This window comes from Podarcis filfolensis (genome assembly GCF_964270895.1).
Source record: "Podarcis filfolensis genome assembly, chromosome: 7".
NCBI lineage: Eukaryota > Metazoa > Chordata > Lepidosauria > Squamata > Lacertidae > Podarcis > Podarcis filfolensis.
In genome coordinates, this window is record NC_139603.1 from 12278037 (window position 1) to 12299624 (window position 21588).

Below are 21588 nucleotides of genomic sequence, written 5' to 3' on the forward strand. Positions count from 1 at the left end.
TTCGCATCCCGAGGTACCACTGTATCTGAAACTGCTTCCTTCTGTTTATTTGGTGATCTTCAGCAATTGTTGCAGACACATTTACATTATTTCTATGCAGGGCTTGGCAGCGTCTTCTTCACTCTCTCTATCACTGATCTCAGATGTCCCCACTTTTGGTTGTAGCACCCATGTGCTTTTGTCAACAATGCAACAATCAGCCACAATATCATCATCCAGAGCCCACTGGAGTGACGACAGCAATGGAAAGAGGAACAGCAACCAGAAAAGCTGAAAAGCAACATGAGGAGACAAGTGAAGAGGAGGCCACGGAAAAGGAGTGCAAAATGCAGGTGTGTAAAAAAATTCTGCTTTCAAGGTAGCCATCAAAATGATTATTAATATGTAAGTTGTGTCTCTGCCCAAAGGCATCCAGATTTGGTTTTGTGATTTCAGACCCTCACCTCCAACATTTTAGGTTACTCTCTCTTTTCTTTGTGTAATTAATACAAAGTTCAGGAGAGAGTTTTTAGGAGTGTTCACAACTGAATACCCTTAGCAAAAAACAAACAACACATCTCTACAATCATGAACTCTGATGAGTCAGGGTTCCCACTTTAGGGAGGTTTCTAAGTGTTTTCAGTTGAATGCCTATGCACCCAGAGAGAAAAATTAAAGAGGGGGTTGTTGTTGTTTTGCAAAGTAGTTTGAATAAATAATCAGAATCATTATAGGTTTAATTACTCTTGGCAAATCTGGGTTAATATTACAGGAAAAAATAGGGGTTATGATAGATGAGATGAAACATAGGCAAAGTTATTTTTAAAGTCTGATTGATTAAAGAGAAAAGAGCACCTGTGTATTTCTTGTTAGAGTTTTTTGTGGTGGTTGAGAGGAAGCAACGTCTGCTCCGATAGTGTCTTTGTTTCTATTTTTGCAGAGTTCACTAGAGTCATGGTGTTGGTCTAGCACCATGGGCCTATCCAGATGAGCTTAATGGTGCCCTAATTCCTCCAAATGCAACAAAGAACTTGCTTTGGTTATGAGTTTTATGGTGACATCAGCATCCATGGATCTTTACGACATGGCTTAAAGACAAGATTTTGTCCCAAGAAGCTTGCAAAGTAAATTTAAGCAGAGGAAGGTACATGAAAACCAAGGGTGATCAAAGATTATTAGATTTTTGTATTAAATCTTGCAGGGTCCAGGATCCATTTAGTAACTCTCCTCCACAGTGGAGGATGAGAAGAAGAGAGTGCCCAAGCTCAAAGGCCACTCTTGATCTCATTCTGGACACAACCTCAGGGATGGATTCCCATCTAAGTCAGCTGAGAATGATATTTTTTACTTCTGAACCTTTCCTGCTCCCCGCTTCCCCGACTTTTCCAGGAAAGGAATTGGTTTGGAGTGGAGTCAGCTTAATATCTCTTGAGTGTTATGTTTAATAGGCAAATTATATTTTTAAAAGCAAGCCCAAAGTGGTTGGTACAAAACAGGAATATCAAATGAAACCAAAACATACTAGTATAAAAAGCCTTATAAAAGAGGCGCACGCTTTGGGTTCCTGGGGCAGGAAACGAAGTACAAAGAGTTCCCATAATTCGCCTTCCCGAAATCTTTTTATTTTGCAAGTTTGAATTTGAATTTGTTTTTACAAGTCTGGAGAAAATAAGCCACTTGGGTACTGGCCGGAAGTCTCAAAACAGGCTAATGCGCGAAGCTTACTCTACATTACTCATTGACAAAATACATCTTTTACACCAGCCGGAGAGACCAGACTCTGGTCGTTTCTTACGGTAAACCAACCCCAGCCAACTAAATTGCATGAAAACGCCACACATTCTTTTGACACAGTGAGTGGTCCTTGCTATAATACTTTTAACATAGAGTTTATAATCACTCGGTATGAATTATCTACGAAAATTTAATCAACCAAATAGTAAAGTCATTTTTCATTGCCAGATCGCCACAAAAAAACCCCAAAGCCTAATATGGTCTTGAATTGCTTAAGCAGAAGCCAAGGCTCTCAAAGCAGCTCAGGAACAGCTTAATACAATAATACCAGCAACAGTGCCCAAAAAACAAAGACCAATAAAATAAAGCAATGAAGCAGTCTCGACTATAAAATCTCAAGCAACACACTACACAGCAAAATTGGGCCTAGCTCTGAACTGTGCTTTGTTAGGGAAGGCAATTCTGTTTCAGTTGTAAGGAGGCCATGCAGGATAAGACAGTTCTAACTGCGATGAACAAAAGATCTGACTCAGTATCAAGTTGGCTTCCTATGTAGAAGATGAGAAGCCAGGCTGGCTGAAAGTCTATGGCACTGTTTCCCAAACTTGGATCTCCAGCTGCTTTTGGACTTCAATTCCCATCATCCCTGTCCACTGGTCTTGCTAGCTAGGGATGATGGGAGTTGTAGTCCAGCTGGAGACCCAAGTTTGGGAAACACTGGCCTGTGGAACTAGGCTTAACATCCCTCTGGAATATGGCACAGCTTCACAACCAGAACTTCATGCATGTCATCAGAGCACATGAGCTTTGGATTGGAGCTAAATCGCTATGGCCATAGCACGTCTATGTATACCCGTATAAGCAAGAAGAGCTTGCATGGCGTAGCATAATGGTGAAGACAAGGGGGCAAGAACGCACCAGTTTGGCATTCCTGCCAGTGAGTCCATTCTGCCCAACATCACTGCCTCTCGACCCCAGTTAGACTACATAATTGCATGAGCGCTGTTCCAGCGTATTTTTCATTACATCCATTCGAAAAAAGATTGGTGTTGAACTAATTGGCTGATGAAGAATTCAACGAAACAGTAGTTGTTATCCGGAAACATTGTTCAGCAGAGTTCAGAGTTGGACATCAGAATTGGACATTTGCTGATTATACAAAGCTTCACAACTTACTCTCCGCCGTGATTCATTTAAGGCACTGTGATTCATTTAAGGACTTTCAGAGACTTTCAGAGACTTCAGTTTGTTAGTTTTGATGTTTAGAATTATTCCATAAAGTTTTTCACATTATTATTGTTTCTGGCCATCGTGTTGCTTTTGATATTGTTGGCTCATATATTGCAAAACAGGGGTTTGTTTGTTTGTTTACTTACTGCTCCTGTAAAAAGCATCTTCATAAAGTGGTTATATTTCCAATTGTGCTTGAAGATAGATATCGACCTTTACATCTACCACACATTTTCACCAAAACATCCACATTCCAAAAAGGACACATTTCCTCCTAACTCCAGGTGAGATTCATCAAACTTTCAAATGAACCAGAAGCCTCATTTTATGTACTTTATCGCTTGCTTGGCACAGACTTCTAAGCACCAGGAAAACATGACATTCAAGTGTAGCAGATCAACTTCCAGAGTAATTCCATTACCACCTTTGAAAATAAAAGTCCAGCCCTCGTTGTATTAAATGGAAGACCCAGCAAGGACAATGCACTATGCCAGTGGTAGCGAACCTTTTAGAGACCGAGTGCCCAAACTGCAACCCAAAACACGGCAATTTCACCCGTATATCTCATTTTTTTCTGTGTCTTTCACATTTCTTCTTTATGACTGCTGTTGTAATAATAATCCTTCATGAAAGTTATTGCATTACTGTGGCGATCACACAGGGCCCCCGGACATTTGACGGTCTATCGACCCTGTGCCACCACTGTGATTGCTTTCTTCGCTGCCACCACCCTGCTTCTCACGGGGACACACGGAGTCCAGACAGTTGTTAACATTAACAAATAATCAAGTTTATTTTTAAATGCAGGAACAAGCGTATGGTTTCAGTTTATTTTTCTCTTGTCAGTTTCTTAATCTTAGTTCCTAACAACTCAAACTGATTATCCCCAACTATCTATCTGTCTCCACCTAACAATTCCTCTCACTCTCTCACAATACAACTCTACCAACACACACCTAATCCTCCCTCTTCCTTCTTCACCTCCCAAACCTCAACTCACAACTCCCAAACCTCAACTGACTTCCAAAACCTCCCACTCTATCTTTTACTCCCCCCTTGCATTCTCACTGGCCAATCACATCACACCCATTTTAACCCTTTCCTTATGACCCATCCTAGGAGGCAAACGCCACAATTACATTCTTCATTAAATTATCTTTCCATTGATATATAATTTTAGGGTAGAACTCAGTGCTTTTTCTCTCCATTCAGTTCCTTTCTCTCTTAAGCCCCTTCTTTGCGTGGCTATCCCTGAAGCCAGAACAGCAAGAGGGATTGCTGCGCAGCTTCAGAGATAGCAGTGCAGCCTGCATTCGCTCCATAAGACGCACACACATTTCCCCTTACTTTTTAGGAGGGGAAAAGTGCGTCTTATAGAGCCAAAAATACAGTACTTCTTTTTGCAATGTCTCTTAAAGATATGGGTTTTTCCCCCAACTGTCATCAGCCCCCACACATTAAGAGACAATATGTGAAAGTAAAGATGGGCTTGAAAATTAATGCTGCTTTTCAGTTGTTTGTTGGTTTTTGCTCTTTTGTTTTTAGCTGAAGATCAAAAGGAGGAAATATACCTCCCCTCCAAAAAAAACTTGGACAGTAAAACAGAGACAAGGAATACCATTGGCATACCTTCACTGGTGGCGGCATTCTTTTGAGTTTTGGTTGGAGTGTGATCTGTACTTGAACTCACGTCGGATGAGAGGCTTGAGCTGCCTTTACCTACAAAGGAAAATCAGTAGCGTTAGAAAACAGTTGTTTCTTCCAAGCAACACCTTATGTATGTGGTTATAGTTTTCAGCCCAGGTTGGGGTTCCTAAATTAAATGGTTGGGTGAATTCTGGAAATGTACAAAATCAGACAATCGCCCCAGCGGCCTTGACCCAAGCATTCAAACACACCTCGTCCCATGAGTCCCAAAGTGCTCTGAATGAATCAATGCATGTCAAGCCATTTTAAAGCAGAATTCAGAAGTATTTTGTGATACACGACAGAGTCAAGTCAGTCAATGTTTATTACTGCAAATAGCCAGCATAAGGATAGAGAACAACACTTCAAAGAATGTAGTAATAATAATAATTCCATTGGAATTGGCTATTCTAAATAAGTATTCTAAAGCCAATATTAAAACCCATTAAGAGAAGAAAATGAGACAACAAAAGCTGTTAGATGAAATCCACTAGCATCCCTTGTCGTCTCCAGATATCCTGTGAAATTAAAAAAAGAGAGATAAGAACCTAAGAAGAGACTGCTGGATCAGCCCAAAGGCCCATCTGAGATAGCTCAGTTGTTGTTGCTGTTGTTTAGTCATTTAGTTGTGTCCAACTCTTCGTGACCCCATGGACCAGACCACGCCAGGCACTCTTGTCTTCCACTGCCTCCCGCAGTTTGGTCAAACTCATGCTGGTAGCTTCGAGAACACTATCCAACCATCTCGTCCTCTGTTGTCCCCTTCTCCTCGTGCCCTCCATCTTTCCCAACATCAGGGTCTTTTCCAGGGAGTCTTCTCTTCTCATGAGGTGGCCAAAGTACTGGAGTCTGCTCAGTTGGTAGAGCATGACTTTTAATCAAGCCCTACGTTGGGCAAATGATTCCTGCATTGCAATAGGTTGGATTCGATGATCCTTGTGGTCTCTTCCAAATCTACAGTTCTATGATTCTATGATGATGATGAAAACACACAACATGCATTTAGATATAAATGAAAACAAGTATAGGGCCAAGGTAGTTTCTGGGCTTTTCTATCAAGCCTCAGACATGGTTGAGCTGGTGATCTCCCATCAAGTTGATCCATTACTGTAGTAGTTATTACATCAAACAGAGCAATCTTGATGCACATAGAGTGTGCCTATATCATCAGAGAGAAAGCAGGGAAGGGGAGCTGAATTCTCACAAAGATTTAATTAGCCCTTCTACGTTCTCAAACACAGAATTTGGCCAGAACAAAATAAGACAACTTGTGGAGCCGGACAATCTCACAGTCAAGTTGCAAATAGCCATTTACCCGAGACATTTGGAACAAGTGAGAAGTAACCCCAGGTGGCTAGATAGGACTACAACTTTGTCGCTTGAACGAGGGCTGCTATTTTCTCCTTTTCCAACAGTCAATATACCACAAACAACTATGTATGGGCAGGCAGGTTAGGAAAACATTTTGGGGACGCGTAACTTGTGAAAATGCATTTGCAACACTGCTGTTAATAACATATTCTGATACAGTGGTACCTCGGGTTACATACACTTCAGGTTATATACTCTGCTAACCCAGAAATATTACCTCAGGTTAAGAACATTGCTTCAGGATGAGAACAGAAATTGTGCAGCGGCGACACAGCAGCAGCAGGAGGCCCCATTAGCTAAAGGTGGTGCTTCAGGTTAAGAACAGTTTCAGGTTAAGAACAGACCTCCAGAACAAATTAAGTTCTTAACCCGAGGTACCACTGTATTAGAAACCACAAGATAAATTTAGCAAAACAAGCCCCAGAGTGACACAATAAGGAGTTTTGGAACAGTACTTTAAAAGCTACATCATAGGTTTAAAACAGTTCTTAAAACAACGCAAAAGGAGTGATGCTGTCCACATATCAAATCAGAAAGAAGGATTCCTCCATACAGAGACAATCTATGAGATCATCTCTCAGGCATAAATATTTAACTGGTTTCTGCATATGTGCATGTGCATGTTGGATTCCATGTTTACACAAAGAGCAATTGTGAGAGATACTGACTTGCATTTGTGGCAGAAGGAAAGACCACACAAGGAGTCCTTTCCCACTAGAAAAACAGCGCAAGGACAGGATAGTTAAAACCCTTGTTTAGACTCTCAAATGGGCTTCTTTTGAACCGATGGAGGAGCACATTAAACGGCTGAGGTCAAGATCAAATGCGGCACACACAAAAAGTAAGTGTAACACAATAGGAGGGATGTTTCTAGGGCCAAGGTGAAACTATGAAGCTCCCTTGTTATATTTGCTCTTGGATGCTGTTTATGTAAGCTTGTTACCTTTATAGTACTGAAACAGGGGTAGGCAACCTAAGGCCCGTGGGCCAGATGTGACCCAATCGCCTTCTCAATCCGGCCTGCGGATGGCCCAGGAATCAGCATGTTTTTACATGAGTAGAATGTGTGCTTTTATTTAAAATGCATCTCTGGGTTATTTGTGGGCCTGCCTGGTTTTTTTACATGAGTAGAATGTGTGCTTTTATTTAATTTTTTTAAAATAATATTTATTAACATTAACAACAAAATATAACAATACGCCAAAACAAGAAACAATTCCAAATCTTACAGATTAAAACATGAAACTAAGAATGAAAGAAAAGAAAAGATAAAAGACAAAGAAAAATGCATCTCTGGGTTATTTGTGGGGCATAGAAATTTGTACTTTTTCTTTTTCAAAATATAGTCCGGTCCACCACAAGGTCTGAGGGACGGCAGACCGGCCCACGGCTGAAAAAGGTTGCTGACCCCTGTACTGAAATGTGGCTTTTTGCATGCTATTATATCTGATACTGTTTTGCTCTGTTATTATGAAATTGTTTTTGTGGTGTTTGTTTGAAATGCCTTCCTGTCTTCTTTGTCATAAGCTGCTTGGAGCATGATTTTTGTGTTTGTGTGTAGAAAAGTGGCATAAAGATAAAATGAATGCCTGAAATGTCAACATGCACCAAAACTCTAAGGGTAACGTTAGAACCATGTTGAGGTGTCTGAATACTTATCAGTTTGAACCTAAATTGTGTGCCCAAGCGACCTGACCTGCTGCCCTCTTATCTCAAGTGACAGGTAAATAAGGACTCTGGCGAGCATCCTGGGTTCAAATTAGGCCACAACTTCATTGCTTACAGATATAAAAAGTAAAAGGTATAGCACCCCTGGATGGTTAAGTCCAGTCAAAGGAGATGAATTTATTTGACCCTAACTATCTACATCAGGCTATGCTCTATCTTTGTCACCAAACTCCAAGTATAAGCTGCACACTGTATTAATCGACATTGTTTTTTGATATATTAGTGGCCATGCAATGATTTTAGCTTATGAATTTTATTGTTTAATGTCTTGATTTGTATATTGGGGTACTTTTATAGCTCTGTTTAGAGTATGTAATGTTTTGATAGTATAAATGTTTTAAGTCTTTTGTATCAATCCAGTATATTTTCTGTGTACATTGTGGCAGCCTTTGGCTATGTGCAATAAAACTGACTGACTGACTGACAGTCAAAGGCGACTATGGGGTTGTGGCGCTCATCTCACTTTCAGGCCAAGGGAGCCGGTGTTTGTCCACAGACAGCTTTCCAGGTCATGTGGCCAGCATGACTAAACTGCTTCTGCTGCAATGGTACACCATGCCAGAAGCCAGAGCACATGGAAATACTTTTTACCTTCCTGCAGCAGCGGTACCTATTTATCTACCTGCACTGGCATGCTTTCAAACTGCTAGGTTGGCAGGGGCTGGGGTAGACCAACAGGAGCTCACGCATCGCAGGGATTCGAACTGCCGACCTTCTGATCGACAAGCCCAAGAGGCTCAGTGGTTTAGACCACAGCACCACACACACCAGGTAGAAGTGTGTTTGGCATGGCATTGTCCAGCCTGCTTGCTGTACAAATCTGAGGGGGGTGGGTGGGATAAAGCATGATCCATGACATACAGCAAATATATACTATCCAACAGGTTGACCGTGCTACACATGCATAGTTAATTAAACAACTAAGCTGACCTGCTGTTTTGGGCATGAAGTGGCACGAGGTAGAGAATGGACTGATCTAGATCTCCTTCCACCCCAAGCAGCTGCTTCTCTCAGCCTGTTGATCTGTACTATCACAATTTTTCTAGCTGGATCAAGAACACAGCAGCAGTCTTTGGCCCACTGGCTGAATGAGTTAAGGAAAGGTAAGAGAGTGAAAACTATGTAAATTACCAACAGAGGGGCAATCTGGCTCCAAGTGTTTTTCATTCCTGATCTTCTCACCAAATGCCCAATAAGCATCTAAGGTACATGAGGATTCCCTGGAACATTGCCTGACCACCCCTATCTTATATAAAAACCACAACAGTAAAATACCTTGGCTGACAGAGAACACTCTGCTTTTTTCATTACTGAAATAAACAAGCAGCAAAGGAATTCGGCAGGGTTTTTAAAAAATACCACACTAGCCATGATTTAATAGACAGAAAAGTCTAATAGTATACTACATCTCGGCTTGGGACACCCATGCTCAAATCCTGCCAGTGTTTGAAAATCAGGGACATTTTTGTTCTGGGAGCAGGGCTTACTTTTGTTTGCTCCAGTGTGAGAGCCAGTGTGGTGTAGTGGTTAAGAGCGGTAGACTCGTAATCTGGGGAACCGGGTTCACGTCTCCACTCCTCTACCTGCAGCTGCTGGGTGACCTTGGGCTAGTCACACTTCTTTGAAGTCTCTCAGCCCCACTCACCTCACAGAGTGTTTGTTGTGGGGGAGGAAGGGAAAGGAGAATGTTAGCCGCTTTGAGACTCCTTCGGGTAGTGATAAAGCGGGATATCAAATCCAAACTCTTCTTCTTCTTCTTCTCCAACAGTGCAATTCAATCACCCCATTTTTCAGATGGCTAATCTTGCACCTTGCCACACGACCATTTCTAAGCTCAGTTAGTAGCCATACCATATTGCATGAACATTATTCCAGGAGTCTCAAAGCACTGGGAACCAGTGGCAACCATGAATGTGCAATATGAAATAGTGGGAATCCGTGAGCTACTGACAGGAATACGGAAGGAAAGTAGGGCAGAAATCCTTTCTGCGTTCCTTGCCTTCCTGCTCTCCCTCACCTCATGAGTTCTCATCTATTAGATAAAGTCTGGGGTCCTGAGGAGAGCATTGCCACTTCCTGAGAGCTCTTGGGACACAACACCAAGCCTTCTCAGAGTTGCCACAAGGCCATATGATGGGGAAAAATAAACTTCTATCATTCTCCTTTAGCTCCCAAACCATGATGGAGTCTTTTCTTGGACTCAGGAGACATTCCAAGGTGTTCTAGATGCTGCAATGGCTTCAAGGAAACCTTCACTCAGCCCTGATGTCATTACAAGGGAGTATTATGGGCTGAAGGGAATATAACTGCTTGTTTCTCTACGATCGCTCAAGCTTCCAGCACTGGCCAGCCAAGAGCTAACTAGGCCTATGTGCTGCTCTCTCCTGCCAGTTTGGGGCAGGGGGGAGGGATGCAATTATCAGTCAACGAAGCTGCCTCTTCCATTAGCACCCCCACCCTACCCTGAGTGGAAAATATTGTCGAATATGCAATATAACTTTCTCCCAATGCCGTGTGCATAAAAGACTACTGTCAGGCAGCCTTTCAACTCTATAAAAGCCTTGGAAAAACAAGGGCCTTTCTCCAAGTCAGCCTTCCAGTCCCTGAGGTGATGGTCGCCATGCATGCAGCCAAAAGCAACTGGAGTGAACTCTTAAGAGCCTGGCTGATAATGCAAGAGATTTCCTTTCCAAGGTCACGAGGGGTTGGATAAACTGCTTTCTTCGATCCGGATCCAACAAGACATGGAAAGAAATGGCTTGCCGCTGCTGCTGTCTTGGTAGATTTCTCTACAGCTTTCCGAACATGCCCAGGATTAGCAGACTTCAATTTCTCCAGTTCTGGATTTGTGGAGCTCTTATTATCTGGGAAATCACTAACCGCACTCAAGCCTCTATGTATTTGGCAACTCCTCACAATCACAGAAAGCCACAGATTTCAAAATGGTGATATATTTGAACGGCATTTTTTTAAAAAAGAGGTTTCCTCATCTTATAGCTGTGGGAATATGCTCTAGAGGGTGTAGGCAAATTACATACAAGAACTCAGAAGCCAGTGTGTGCTTCAAGCAGAAACAACCAATGATCAGGGTTATGGTTTCGGTTTAATGGAACCCTCCCCACAACTAACAGAAGTAGAAAAAAAATATATGCAAAGGAAATATATGTGGATTTGCTGAATTTAAATTTGGCATTGAGCAAAGCACAGAATTTTTACTTCTTAAGATATGGTTTATACATATACTATAAAAGTACCGGGGCCAACTTTGGTAATATGGCGTCCTGTGGGTGAGGATAAAAATTGCCCCTCACCCCCAATAGATGTTATTTTCATAATACAGTTGTACCTTGGATCCCGAATGCCCTGGAACTCAGACGTTTTGACTCCTGAACACCGCAAACCCAGAAGTAATTGTTCTGTTTGTGAACATTCTTTTGGAACCTGAACGTCTGACGGGGCTTCTGCAGCTTCTGCAGCCAATCAGAGGCCATGATTAGGTTTTCGAACATTTTGGAAGTCAAATGGATTTCCGGAATGGATTCCATCCAGCTTCCAAGGTACGGCTGTAATTTCTTTCAGTAAAGCTGCTTTTAATGGATCTTCTCAGTAGGTACTTGTATAAATTTCATACCCTCCAACATTTCTCCAATAACAATAAGGACAGCCTATTCCATAATTAAAAAACGAAGATCATGGCCACTGGTCCCATCACCTCCTGGCAAATAGAAGGGGAAGAAATGGAGGCAGTGAAAGATTTTACTTTCTTGGGCTCCATGATCACTGCAGATGCTGACAGCAGTCACGAAATTAAAAGACGCCTGCTCCTTGGGAGAAAGGCGATGGCAAACGTAGACAGTATCTTAAAAAGCAGAGACATGACCTTGCCAACAAAGGTCCGTATAGTTAAAGCCATATTTTTCCCAGTAGTGATGTATGGAAGTGAGAGCTGGACCATAAAGAAGGCTGATCACCGAAGAATTGATGCTTTTGAATTATGGTGCTGGAGGAGACTCTTGAGAGTCCCATGGACTGCAAGAAGATCAAACCTATCCATTCTGAAGGAAATCAGCCCTGAGTGCTCACTGGAAGGACAGATACTGAAGCTGAGACTCCAATACTTTGGCCACCTCATGAGAAGAGAAGACTCCCTGGGAAAGACCCTGATGTTGGGAAACAAGGAGAAGGGGACGACAGAGGACAAGATGGTTGGACGGTGTCCTCGACACTACAAACATGAGTCTGACCAAACTGCGGGAGGCAGTGGAAGACAGGAGTGCCTGGCGTGCTCTGGTCCATGGGGTCACGAAGAGTCGGACACGACTAAACGACTTAACAACAACATTCCATAATAATAATAGCTATTTTATCATTTTATACCTCATCAATCTGAATGAGCTGCCCTAGCCACTCTGGGCAGCTTCCAACATATATAAAAAAATCATAACACATTAAATATTTTTAAAATACTTCCCTATACAGGGCAGCCTTCAGACGTCTTCTAACAGTTGTATGGTTACTTGTCTCCTTAACTTGGGGGGGGGAGGTGTTGCATAACTCCATACCATTCAATATTTCTCCAATGAAAATAGGGGCGACCTAAGGAAAAGCAGAGGGACGCAGGTGGCACTGTGGTCTAAACCACTGAGCTTAGGGCTTGGCGATCAGAAGGTCGGTGGTTTGAATCCCTGCGATGGGGTCAGCTCCTGTTGCTCGGTCCCTGCTCCTGCCAACCTAGCAGTTCGAAAGCACGTCAAAATGCAAGTAGATAAATAGGTACCGCTCTGGCGGGAAGGTAAACGGCGTTTCTGTGCGCTACTCTGGTTCGCCAGAAGCGGCTTAGTCATGCTGGCCACATGACCCAGAAGCTGTACGCCGGCTCCCGCGGCCAATAAAGTGAGATGAGTGCTGAAACCCCAGAGTCGTTTGCATAATAAATACATAATAAATAAATAAAACACATAATAAAACTAAAGCAAACTTGGAAAGCTCAGTTGGTTAGAGCATGGTGCTTATAATGCCATGGTTGCAGGTTCGATCCTGGTATGAAACAGCTGCATATTCCTGCATTGCAGGGGGTTGGACTAGATGATCCTTCAGGGACCTTCCAAATCTACCCTTCTATGATAACCCACTAACACATTCAAAAAGCCAACAATGTTAATCAGCCGAACGTCTAGTTGAACAGAAACATTTTAAGCGCTATCCCATGGGTCTAAATACAATATTGTTATTCACATATTATAAAAAGTAGAAAATCTCCATAAAAAATACAAAACACATTTTTAAAAAAGAAAAAGGCACTAAGAACGTTGATAGTTCGTAGAAGCAAAAGCTTAAAGACAGCTGGTTGTGTATAACATAGAAACTAATATGAACTACAGGGCATTAGGAGCATAAATAAATAAGATCATACATATGAGAAGAGGGATTTCCTCAGCTTTGGAAGAAAAGGGCAACTTGCTAATCATAATATGCTTATGAGAGGCTACTTAAGTTAGATTAAAAGCAAGCCACAAACACGTGATTTTACAATTAAAAGCTACATTTTTAATAAAGGGCATGATCTCCTTGTCAGGAAAGGCTTTTCTTTGGCAGCCACCCTCAATGTTTCTAAACAACCCTGCCAGGCAAGTGACATAGTGCAGAATCAACACACAAAGAACATAAGGTCATATATAGCCTTAAATCATTTTTTTAGCACACAGATAGCGTAACTGGATAGATACACTAAGGTGCAGTGAAGTTTAACTTATTTATTTATTTATTTATTTATTTATTTTAAAAATCTGCAGACATAGCAGAGTGACCTAGATTGTAATTACACACTTTTGGAAGATTTGAATTTTGGAGCAAAACTCCCCATAAGAGACCCTACACAACAGCTCATTCCTCATCTCCAAGTCATTACACCCTTTTTTTGTCTAGAAGTAAACTTTGTCCTCCAAAATTCTTGACCGTTTCAGAGGTCACCAACCTAGCAATGGCTTTCATTGGTGCCCCTGAGGAGGTTCCCAGTGTCTGAGCATATACATACACACACACACACACACACACACACACACATATATATATGTCTCTAACCCTCCTAGAAAGTTACGGGGCAAAATATGCAGGTACTTTCTAAGCAATTTCTGTGAAATGAGAGTGATGGTGATGTTATGACACGCTTCATTTTGTTTTATGTCATGCACTGCATAGCAGCTTTAGATAGATAATACTTTATTCGGCTATAAGCCCACACGGTAAAACCAATCAATAAATAAAATAGCGTTTTACATTCTAAAATATCAACTAAAATATTTCAACGCATAATCTCCTTCACGTTACATACAATCTCTAGATGTACCATATTGTGGCCTTGAATATAAAGATGGTGGATAGAGTTTACTAGATTTTTAATAGTCATGCAGCATTCCATGAAGTCTTTTATATGAAAGAACTGAATTCAGAAATCTGGCAACCTGTAATGTTCTATAAGAGTCAATATCCTGGAGTAGATAGGCTAGATGTAATTCAGGTGGTTTAGCAACAGTTTCCAAAATGATTGAACTCAGAATCCTTGATCGGGGAACAATATATAAAGGACAATTAAGATATGGTAAAGGGATTCTATTGATTTGTTGTCACATGCGCATAAAACAGAGGTTTTACCGTTAGAAAATCTATTGCTCAGCACATTTGAGGGGAACACATTAAATCTGGCTCTAACAAATGCGAATCTATGCGATGCAACCGATAGGGTAGAGAGATATCGAGGTATCTGGGACATAAATGTAATGCCCTGATTTATTGGGGAACATGTACCTCCACCTGTAGTAAGATTTTGTTGCAAATCAACCTCCTCCAATCTTTGTTTGATGACCTTTTTTGCTGCTGCATAGCAGCCATTTTGTGACAGGTGCCCCCAGCACTCTCTCAAAATTTGAAATGTGCCCCCGGTTCAAAAAAGTTTGAGAGCCCTGCTGCCTATTTTTGTTGCCATTCTGAAGTGTGTACAAAACATGGTAGCGCCAACTTGATCAAGATAGAGCCCATCTATAGAAAAAGGTGCTGAAAGAAACGAATGGAAGAATTTGTTGTGAGGGGAAACAGAATCCAACTCCCTGTTCTTTCATGCTAGCATTTAGCAATGTGAATATTGCAGACTGGATAAATTAATTGCCTTCCATTGGAGAGGCAAGAGGTTCTGGCCATTTGCCTACCGTAACAGCATAAATCCAACTTGAGTTGGCTTTGTCAGTCAACTCGGCTTCCATCTGTATGCATTAACCGAGTTTTGTAAATAAAGATTTCTCAGTGCAAGTCAAACCAGAGAGAACATATCCAATCTGTGCTGATGGGAAATGGCAAACTGAAAGATTTCTTTCAGCAATGGATGTAAAAGTTTCCGAACCACGATACCTGAAAGTAAGTTCCATTGACAATGTCTGAAGTAACACAGTCATGCTCAGAAATGAATGTACATGCTTCTCTGGTGGTGAAGACGAAGACGAAGACGAAGACGACGAAGAAGAAGAAGAAGAAGAAGAAGAAGAAGAAGAAGAAGGAGGAGGAGGAGGAGGAGGAGGAGGAGGAGGAGAGTTTGGATTTGATATCCCGCTTTATCACTACCCGAAGGAGTCTCAAAGCAGCTAACATTCTCCTTTCCGTTCCACCCCCACAACAAACACTCTGTGAGGTGAATGGGGCTGAAAGACTTCAGAGAAGTATGACTAGCCCAAGGTCACCCAGCAGCTACATGTGGAGGAGCGGAGACGCGAACCCGGTTCACCAGATTACAAGACTACCACTCTTAACCACTGCACCACACTGGTGTAGGCACAAACCCACTGAGGCACAAACCCATGACAGAACATTTGAACCTCAGAAGCTGAACGCCTTGCGAGTTGAACATTTTGGCTCCTGAACACAGCAAACCCAGAAGTGAGTGTTTCGGTTTGCAAACATTCTTTGGAAGCTGAACGTCCGACACGGCTTCCACAGCTTCTGATTGGCTGCAGGAGCTTCCTGCAGCCAATCAGAAGCCGTGCCTTGGTTTCCGAACATTTTGGAAGTTGAACTGAGTTCCGGAACGGATTCAGTTCAACTTTCGAGGTACGACTGTAGCAGTATTGTAGCAGAACTATTTGGCACACATTCACTGAGCCATATGGCTGTGGCTAAATTGATAGCCAAGAGTCCTCAGCTAGCTGGCAAAACAGAATGTGAGGTGTAACCCTTTAAAAAATCAAATTGCACAGGGATTCAACATGTCACTTTAGGATAAGGCCTGTCAAACAGCTCTATGTTTCACATAGGAACCCCTTTAATGGAGACTGGGGAGTAGCCGCCCAGTCTAAGCTTTTACGGACATGGATGTTAGCATTTCGTTATTGTTCTTGAGCCGTCTGCTATTAATATACTGTTACCTTCCTTGAGCTGTCCGAAGGCAGCTGACTACAGATGTACATAAATAAAATAAACAGAAGGCAAAGTTTTAGGAAAGTTGAAATGGAAACCTGGTGGGTTTTACTCCCTGCTTGAGGAAAGCAAAACAGATAAATCCTGCTGTTTGGCAAAAGCTGTGCAGTTTTGTTTTTGATCATTAAAAAAAGGACACTTGTTTCCCTCACTTTCTGCCTTCTCCAGCTCAAAAACCTCACTTTTACCTATAATCATACAGATGAGAAAACCATCGCAGTTATACCATATAAGCAATGGCCTCGCAGTCCTCATGCAACACTTAGATGGGCTATTTCAGGGTAAAATGAACTCGACACACCATGCAGACAGAAACTATTGCTGCAAAAGGTTTCACAAAGCTCAGCCTTAATTTAGAGCTATTTATTGAAAACACATGAAGATGCTCATGCAGAAGAACTCCAATAAAGCAGTCAAGAGGAAGGAAGTGTCACTGGGCTGTCAAAAATTCAACGGGAAAATCTGTAAAATCATAGCATGAATAGAATTTCCAGATCCCTCTCCCAACTGGGCTTTATCTTTCCCAATATATTTATGAATTAAGGCTGCAATCTTACGAGCACTTATCTGGGGGTAAGCCCCATTGAACTGGGTCAACATGTCTAGGACAGCATTGTAAATCATTGCTCTAGCTGCATTGTATTTATTGTGGGAATAGGAATTTCTATTGCTTGTCATGAATCGCTGAATTTGGACACTTCGAGATCTGTGCTCGCAGGAGGGGGTCGGTGGAGAACGTGGTTATTATGGGTTAGGGTAGCCTCTAGGAAGCCATAAGAGCTTAGATCTGGTATGCAAGAAAGACCGTTCTAGCGTTGCTTCTCTGCCAGACAGCAATGTCTTGAATTCTGGTTTCTATTTGTGTGTGTGTAGGGGAGAAAAACAAGTAACAAGCATAAAAGAATGAAAGAGCCCTATTGCATTAGACGTAATGATTAACCCTGCTGCAAAGTCCTCTTTCCCATAATGGCAAAATACATGCTTCCATCAACCAGGAATCTGAAACTACAGTATGTATCTTCAACCTTGTCAAACCCAGGGGACACCTGAAGACCCTTTTCTTAATTTTCTCCCGTACACTTGCATGCTGGCAGTGCTCCTGTTATGACCCACCTTGGATCAGGCTGTGACCCACCAATGCATGCTTTCTGAAACTTGGGTCTCCAGCTGTTTTTGGACTACAACTCCCATCATCCCTAGCTAGCAGGACCAGTGGTCATGGATGATGGAAATTGTAGTACAAAAACAGTTGGAGACCCAAGTTTGGGAAACCGTATGCTATGAGGTCCTGACCCGCCAGTTGAAGACAAGTGCCAAACAGTCAGCTATAATGACTACTGGCAATTGAGAGATCCATCCTCCATTCATTTGTCTAAGGTAAAAATGTAAAGGTAAAGGACCCCTGGACGGTTAAGTCCAGTCAAAGGCGACTATGGGGTTGCGGCACTCATCTCACTTTCAGGCTAAGGGAGCCAGCGTTTGTCCACAGACAGCTTTCCAGGTCATGTGGCCAGCATGGCTAACCGGCTTCTGGTGCAACGGACCACCAGAGCACACGGAAACGCCGTTTATCTTCCCACCACAGCAGTACCTATTTACAGTGGTACCTCAGGTTAAGAACTTAATTCATTCTGGAGGTCCGTTCTTAACCTGAAACTGTTCTCAACCTGAGGTGCCACTTTAGCTAATGGGGCCTCCTGCCGCCACCGCCACACGATTTCTGTTCTCATCCTGAAGTAAAGTTCTTAACCGAAGATACAGTGGTACCTCAGGTTACATATGTCTCAGGTTACATACACTTCAGGTTACAGACTCTGCTAACCCAGAAATAGTGCTTTAGGTTAAGAACTTTGCTTCAGGATGAGAACAGAAATTGTGCTGCAGCGGCGCGGCGGCAGCAGGAGGCCCCATTAGCTAAAGTGGTGCTTCAGGTTAAGAACAGTTTCAGGTTAAGAACGGACCTCTGGAACGAATTAAGTACTTAACCCAAGGTACCACTGTACTATTTCTGGGTTAGAGGAGTCCGTAACCTGAAGCGTCTGTAACCTGAGGTACCACTGTATCTTCTTGCACTGGCGTGCTTTCGAACTGCTAGGTTGGCAGGAGCTGGGACAGAGCAACAGGAGCTCACTCCACCGTGGGAATTCAAACTGCCAACCTTCTGAGCAGCAAGCCCAAGAGGCTCAGTGGTTTAGACCACAGCACCACCAGTGTCCCCCAACTTGTGTAGTCCGCTTTTAAAAGGTGCCTAAGCTAGAGGCCACTGCTATTATCTCCTAGCACGAAATTACACAAAGTAATTATGTTTTGTGCAAATAGCTTATATAAATTCAATAAATAATAAAAATAAATGTTTTATTGTGCCGCAGAGGGAGAGTAGGAGTGTGTAAGATGCAGTGACTTCTCTCCCTGCCGGCCTCTGCGCTATAGAATATTTTCACTGCATACAGGTCAGTGTAGCTTAGTGGTTGGGTCACAGCGCTATTCCTCTGTTTGTGCCTAGGGAGTTATACATTGAAATGCCATGCCGAAGGTCACTGAAACCATACATTTATTTCTGATTGTAAGCTCCCTGGGGCCACAACATGCCTTGTTTTGCTTACAGCCCTGCAAAAGCTCAGCCCACACTGACAGCACCTACAAAAACAGCGATTCAACTGCTAGTTTCCACCTAACGCCTTGGTTGTGAAACTCGGTGGTGTCCTGTGAATGGACACCACTATTAAATCAGTAAAGTGCTTTGTGGGCTTTCAAACCCCCCACCCCCACAAAAAATATACTCATTTGTAACTTAAAAAGTAAACAGGTTGAATGCAAACTCCCAGGTCAAGTGCAGGCTCAATATTTCTAAAATATATGTCACCGTACCACACAGGAGCATAGCTGAAGCTTTCACCCACAACCAAGGTATTTTATTTATTATATTGAAAAGCATGCATACATAGTTTTCACTGAGACATAACCAGCAAGCTTCATTTTATGCCTCATTTGTGACAGTATTTATTTTATTGTAGCCCAGATTCAAACATGAAGGAACTTGCATCCCGTTTACTGTGGCCGAATGCCCAGATTTAACTCCCCCCGTCTTTTGCATGCTACTGTTTAAATCTAAGCTATGAAGTGTTTCACCATCAAGACACATGGAGGTCCAAAAGAATCATGGGTCCCTTTAGGCCCAGGTGGACTTCTGTGACTTGCCAAATCTGGATTCTTTCTGCTAGAGTGCTGACTGAGTTACAGAAGACTTGCCTTCCAGGAACTGAAAGCTTGTAGTCTATTTGTACCCGTTTAGATTCCACCAAATCTGTTTTCTCAACCGCCTGCATCATGGTTTGCATTCCAGAGCCATTTGCAATTTTTAGAGTAGCTTTCAAAACAATTCCTTCCTTTTAATTGAACTTCCTGTACGTCGAAGGCCGCAAAACTCAATGGCATCGATGTCTCCCTCCAGATTTGTTTCACTCCAACAGAGAAGTCAAATGCACATAAAATCCCTTCATGTCCACAGACCTGTTTGCAGCTTCAAATTGAATAGAAACATCCTTAAAAACCTGTGAAGTCAATGTGCATTATCAGAGCTCCTGGACCTGCAAGAAATCCAAGACTGGAGCATGAGTCACAAATTTACAAGGCAGGTAAGTCTAGTCTAAAGGTCCGTCAGGTGCAGGGAGACCCCATATTGACTTTTGGGAGACAAATAGGAAGCCATCTGAGAGCAAACTTGCGAAGGTATCAGGTAGAATTCAACGCAGGTTATTTATGTATGCCACAACTGCAGCTCTTGTTTCGTTAGCCTAAAAATGGAAAGTGAGCAAGGTCCCAACTAAAGAAGAATGGCAACTTAAACTGATGGATATCCGCAACTTGTGGATCTAACATATAGAATAAGAGAACAAGAACACCACATGTTTAAAGAGGATTGGGAAGTGTTTATTGAATATATGGAGGGGAATTGTGTATATTTGAAAACGTGAGCAGCATTAAGATAAATCCAACAGTGTAAATAAGTTTTGGTGGATGCAATAATGGAATACCGAATGGTTTAGTTTATGTAAAAAATATGCAGGGATTTATATTGTGCAAAATGAACCATGGAAAGAGAGGAAGGGAAGTCACTGATATTTTAAGGCTGGTTAGGTGAATTTTCTAAAATGTAAAACAGAAATTTAATAAAAATTATAGATATAGATATAAAGAATTCAATGCAGCACTAAGTATGCATGCATGGAATGAGGTTCACTTGTACAACAGGACTTCCTCCACACCCCGCATTTTAGAGTTTTCCCCGACCCTCCAAAGCAGATTTAAAGGGTGTGTGGGTCACACAGGGGGAGGTGAAACCCACAACGAATGATCTAGATACAGTGCTGATTCATTCATTATTGAATGCCATTCATACCTTACTGCTGTTGTATTGATCCTGCTGCATTATTGTATTTATTAAATTATTGTTGGCATCCTTCTGTCTCGAGAGACAATGGAGTCCACTTCCAAGGGTGAAGTCAAACCGCTGCACTAGTGCAGACCTGGGCAGTGTGTATGGAGGTCCTGGGCTGGCCAGACAACAAGACCCCCCTCTTGGCCTCGCTGATGTGGTCCAAGGGAAAGCAGAGCAACACATTTGGCACCAGCTTGACTGCAGGAGTTGCCAAAAGGAGACATACAAGGCGCCATCCAAACATCTTAAGCACTCCACTCCTTAGCCTTTTTCTTCTCCCGAAGATATCCCACAAGGCAGCAGAGGTTTAGGGTCAGAGTTTTCCATCTCCTAGATGCGCTACCTTCCCAGGTTAAAAACCCCATCTTCCCTCACTTCTATTTCTTGTATTAAAGGTAAAGGTAAAGGGACCCCTGACCATTAGATCCAGTTGTGGCCATCTCTGGGGTTGTGGTGCTCATCTTGCTTTATTGGCCGAGGGAGCTGGCGTACAGCTTCCAGGTCATGTGGCCAGCATGACTAAGCCGCTCCTGGTGAACTAGAGCAGCACACGGAAACACCGTTTACCTTCACACTGGAGTGGTACCTATTTATCTACTTGCACTTTGACGTGCTTTCGAGCTGCTAGGTTGGCAGGAGCAGGGACTGAGCAACGGGAGCTCACCCTGTTGCAGGGATTCGAACTGCCGACCTTCTGATCGGCAAGTCCTAGGCTCTGTGGTTTAACCCACAGCGCCACCCGCATCCCATTTCTTGTATTAGGGCTGCAATAAAAGTGGCTACATCAATTACTTGAAACGATCCTTCTCATAGTAGAAGAGGGAGTGTCCCTCTCCTTTCCATGTTAAGAGGGCATCACACATAAACTGTATACACATGGGATGGTGCTTAGAGTCCCAGGAAGCACTCTTGCAGGGATGATGAATTTAATTCATAGCTTACAAGCTAAAGACCCACAAAAC

At 42.5% G+C, this 21588-nt stretch overlaps 1 protein-coding gene across 4 annotated transcripts in view; it reads right to left on the reverse strand.

Annotated features, from left to right (window-relative positions):
• The window catches only part of FBXL7 (F-box and leucine rich repeat protein 7), a 198865-nt gene that overhangs the window by 115924 nt on the left and 61353 nt on the right, over positions 1–21588 (reverse strand). For all 4 annotated transcript variants that reach the window (XR_014550956.1, XR_014550957.1, XM_083624713.1 and 1 more), the window contains one exon: positions 4573–4662. Coding sequence is in view for 1 of the 4 variants with exons in the window: in XM_083624712.1 (XP_083480838.1) it covers positions 4573–4662 (90 nt within the window). In the remaining 3 variants the exon portion in view is untranslated. The remainder of the gene's footprint in view (positions 1–4572; positions 4663–21588) is intronic.